The sequence below is a fragment of the Dromiciops gliroides genome, chromosome 4 (assembly GCF_019393635.1).
Source record: "Dromiciops gliroides isolate mDroGli1 chromosome 4, mDroGli1.pri, whole genome shotgun sequence".
Taxonomy (NCBI): domain Eukaryota; kingdom Metazoa; phylum Chordata; class Mammalia; order Microbiotheria; family Microbiotheriidae; genus Dromiciops; species Dromiciops gliroides.
This window is the reverse complement of record NC_057864.1, coordinates 368241345-368245263: the sequence shown is the minus strand read 5'-3', so window position 1 is coordinate 368245263 and position 3919 is coordinate 368241345. Positions and strand designations below refer to the sequence as shown.

The 3919-nt window shown below is 35.1% G+C and overlaps 1 protein-coding gene across 1 annotated transcript; it reads left to right on the top strand.

Moving 5' to 3' along the window:
- Positions 1-944: 944 nt before the first annotated feature.
- On the top strand, positions 945-1193 carry LOC122726286 (DNA-directed RNA polymerases I, II, and III subunit RPABC5-like). The gene has a single exon (XM_043963923.1). It carries the CDS (start codon positions 990-992, stop codon positions 1191-1193), a length of 204 nt encoding a protein of 67 aa, XP_043819858.1. The 5' UTR covers positions 945-989.
- Positions 1194-3919: the final 2726 nt, after the last annotated feature.

The window sequence follows — 3919 nt, the reverse complement described above, 5'->3', positions numbered from 1 at the left end:
GCTGGATATTCCTTTTAAATATGTAATAAAGTTATCACGTAAATTTCTTTTTTTCCTTTTCTTTCTTCCCTTCTCCCCTCCCCGCTCTGGAGATGGCTGTCTGTCATTAGACACAACTATATGTGTGTGTGTGTATATATATATATGTATAAATAATTCTATACATATTTCTATTTATCATTTCATTCTCTGGATGTAGACAGCATCTTCCTTCATATGTTCTTTGTAGTTAATTTGAGTTTTTATAATAGTCAAAATGACTTATTTGCTCAAAGGCCTTTGTAAAACAATATTGATGTTACTATATAAAACATTCTATTGATTCTGCTCATTTTACTCTTCATTATCTCATGTGTCTTTCCATGTTTTTCTAAGATCATTGAGCTCATCTTTTTTTTTTCTTTTTTTGCAGGGCAATGAGGGTTAAGTGACTTGCCCAGGGTCACACAGCTAGTAAGTGTAAAGTGTCTGAGGCCAGATTTGAACTCAGGTACTCCTGAATCCAGGGCCGGTGCTTTACCACTGCGCCATCTAGCTGCCCCCTCATCATTTCTTATAACATAATAGTATTCCATCAAAATCACATACCACAACTTGTTCAGCCATTCCCCAGTTGATAAGTATCCCCTCTATTTCTAGTTCTTTGCCACCACAAAGAGAGCTGCATAAATATTTTATAACATATCGGTTCTTTTCCTTTTCTCTAATCATCTTTGAATGAATGAAATTAGAATAGCATAAGATCACATCCTTTTCATAACTTTAACTAGAAGGAGAATTCTTAATCTAACAAACCATAGAAGAGATCAAAACAGAAAAAAAAAATGAACAATTTTGACTCCATAAAATTCAAAAGTTTTTTGGACACATAAAATCAACATACACAGGATAAGAGGAGGAGAGGGGGCGGGGCAGCGCGGCCGGGGCGGACTAGGAGAGACGGCTGAGCGTGTGCCTGGCGCTGGTGCCGCCGCCTCTTCGCCTTCGCCATGATTATCCCGGTGCGCTGCTTCACGTGCGGCAAGATCGTGGGCAACAAGTGGGAGGCTTACCTGGGGCTGCTGCAGGCCGAGTACACCGAGGGAGATGCTCGGGACGCGCTGGGCCTGAAGCGCTACTGCTGCAGGAGGATGCTGCTGGCGCACGTGGACCTCATTGAGAAGCTCCTGAACTACGCACCCCTGGAGAAATGAGCCCCGCGCCCCGAAGGCCCGCATCAGCCGCCTGCAGGGGGACCTCCAGAGATGGCAATAAACCTGCTATTGGCGCCGGGAAAAAAACAAAACAAAATAACGAAAAAAACCCAAGGTACACAGGATAAGAAAGCTGAAAAAATTTCCATAAAATGTCACTGATAGTCCAATATCTATGATATATAGGAAACCAATACAAATAACACCAAGAGCTATTCACTAATAGATAATAATAATAATACCTAAACTTTTTTTAGTGCTTTAAGGTTTGAAAGCAAATTAAACATATTATCTCATTTGTTTTCTTTATTCATAACAACCCTGTGAGTTGGGTATTATAATTATCTCCAATTACGCATGAGAAAACTCAGTTTGAGTGAAGTTAAGTGATTTGCCCAGGGTTACATAGCCAGTAAGTACTTGTCAGGATTTAAACTCAGGTCTTCCTAATTTCAAGTTCAGTGTTCTATTATATCAGGGCTTCTTAAACTTTTTTCACTAGCAACCCCTTTTCACTCAAAAAATTTTTGCACAACCCTGAGTATATAGGTATATAAAATAGGTATCCATAACCTTTTACCATTGCCAAATTTATTGCAGACCCCCACATTCAGTTACATGACTTCATATGGGATCGCTACCCCACCATTTTAAAAGCTTTGTATTATATCACTTACATGTTGATAAATGGAGTATGGAATAAATATTTATATGAAATCTACTGTTTTGGTCACCGTGGTAAGCGCTTTATAAATATCTCATTTTATCTTCACAACAACCCTGGGAGGTAGATGCTATTATTATTCCCATTTTATAGTTGAGGAAACTGAGGCAAAGCAAGGTTAAATGAATCACAAGGGTCACACAAGTAAGCATCTCAAGTTAGATTTCAACTCAAGTCTTCCTGACTCTAGGCCATTCATTGTTCTATCCTTTGCTCTACCTAACTGCTACCAAAGCAACTTTTAAATGATTAGAGGATATTAATAGTTTTAGGAACTGAAAAAAATATACACAATCATCTGGAAATATGTACAAATTAATGGTAAGAGAAATGCAAATTAAAACAATCCTGAGGTTTCACCTCACACAATAGAAAACATGGGGACTGTTAAGGTTAGAGGACCTGTGAGAAGGGAAAGCTGTGAATTGGTTTAAACCATTCTGGATATAAATTTGAATCATGCAAGAAAAGTGACAAAACTTTCAAGCCCTTTCACCCAGAAATCCCATTAGTGGATTTTTACATAAAGAAAGTCAAAGACCAAAACAAAGGTCCAATAGACTATATATTCATGGCAGCACTTTATATATATGCATATATGTGTGTGTACATATATATGTATGAATTTGCAAGAAAAAGGAAGTCTGTCGAAGACTGAGGAAAAATTGTAGGATGTGAATGTGATAATAGTATACTATTTAACAGTAAAAAAAAATGGTGAATATGAGACATTCAGAAAAATGTGGGAATCTTTGTACTGACAGTGAGATAAGAACCAAAATAACAATAGGCACAATGCCTATAACAATGGAGATAAAAAGATAAGGAAAGGAAAGTCTAACTGAGTAACTGAAAAAACAAAACAATGAAGATCCCTGAGAAGAGATAATTTACCATACCTCCCTGTTCATGGAAGAGGGAAAATATTTTATAAATTATCTGATATGATTACTAGATGTTTTTGCTTAATTATTACTCTGTCACAAGGCTGGGTTCCATATGCACTTTTATTTTTTTTCCCCAGAAATGACTTTTACATAAAAACAAATTCAACAATAAAACTTATTAAAAGAAAGGAAAAGAAAAGAGGCTGTGAAAGAATTAACTACATATAAAGCACCAGCCCTTGAGTTCAAATCCAGCCTCAGACACTTAACACTTAACACTTAACACTTACTAGCTGTGTGACCCTGGGCAAGTCACTTAACCCCAATTGCCTCACCAAAAAAAAAAAAAAGAAAGAAAGAATTAACTACATAGATAGTTTAGTTGTCCAAGGTAAAATTATCAAACAAAACTAAATTTGTAAGTAAGTCTCATGTTGTTCTAGGTCAATAATACAGAGGTTCTCTCTCAAATGCTTATTAGCTGTGTCCTTGTCTCTTCACCTTTCTCTTTCCCATCTAAAAATGGGAATAAGCATAGTACCAAATTCACAAGGTTGTTGTGAGGATCAAAGGAGCTGTAAAGTACTATGCAAGCCTTTACAAATGCAGTTTCTATACAAATTCAAAATATGTTTGTTATTGTATTAATTTTTATTATCCTATTTTGTTATTATGTATTTTTGTTATTATGTTACTAATGTTCTGGGTCTTCCTTGTTTTACTTGTTCCATTGATTCATTTTTTTCTGAGTTTTTAAAAGCACTTTCTAATACTTTTAATGATTCATACTTTAGAATATATTTTGAGAATTGGTAATATAAATCTTTCCTATTTAAAAAAAGTTCTTTTCACTTGATTTTTTTCCTCCAAATGAATTCTATTATAATTTTATTCATTTCCATCAAGTAATAAATAACTTGGCAATTTAATCAGCATTGTACTAAATCTGCAAATTAATTTATGTACTATCATTTTCATTACATTGGCATGGCTTAACCATTTACAATGACTAATTCTCCAGTTATTTAAATTTTCTTTTATTTCTATGAAAATGTTTCATAGTCATATTTATGTAAGTCCTGAGAGTGCCTTGATAGTTGGTAGATGTTTTTATT

What these genes read in the sequence shown, in the direction of transcription:
- LOC122726286 (XM_043963923.1), top strand. Translation starts at nt 990, where the DNA reads ATGATTATCCCGGTGCGCTGCTTCACGTGCGGCAAGATCGTGGGCAAC.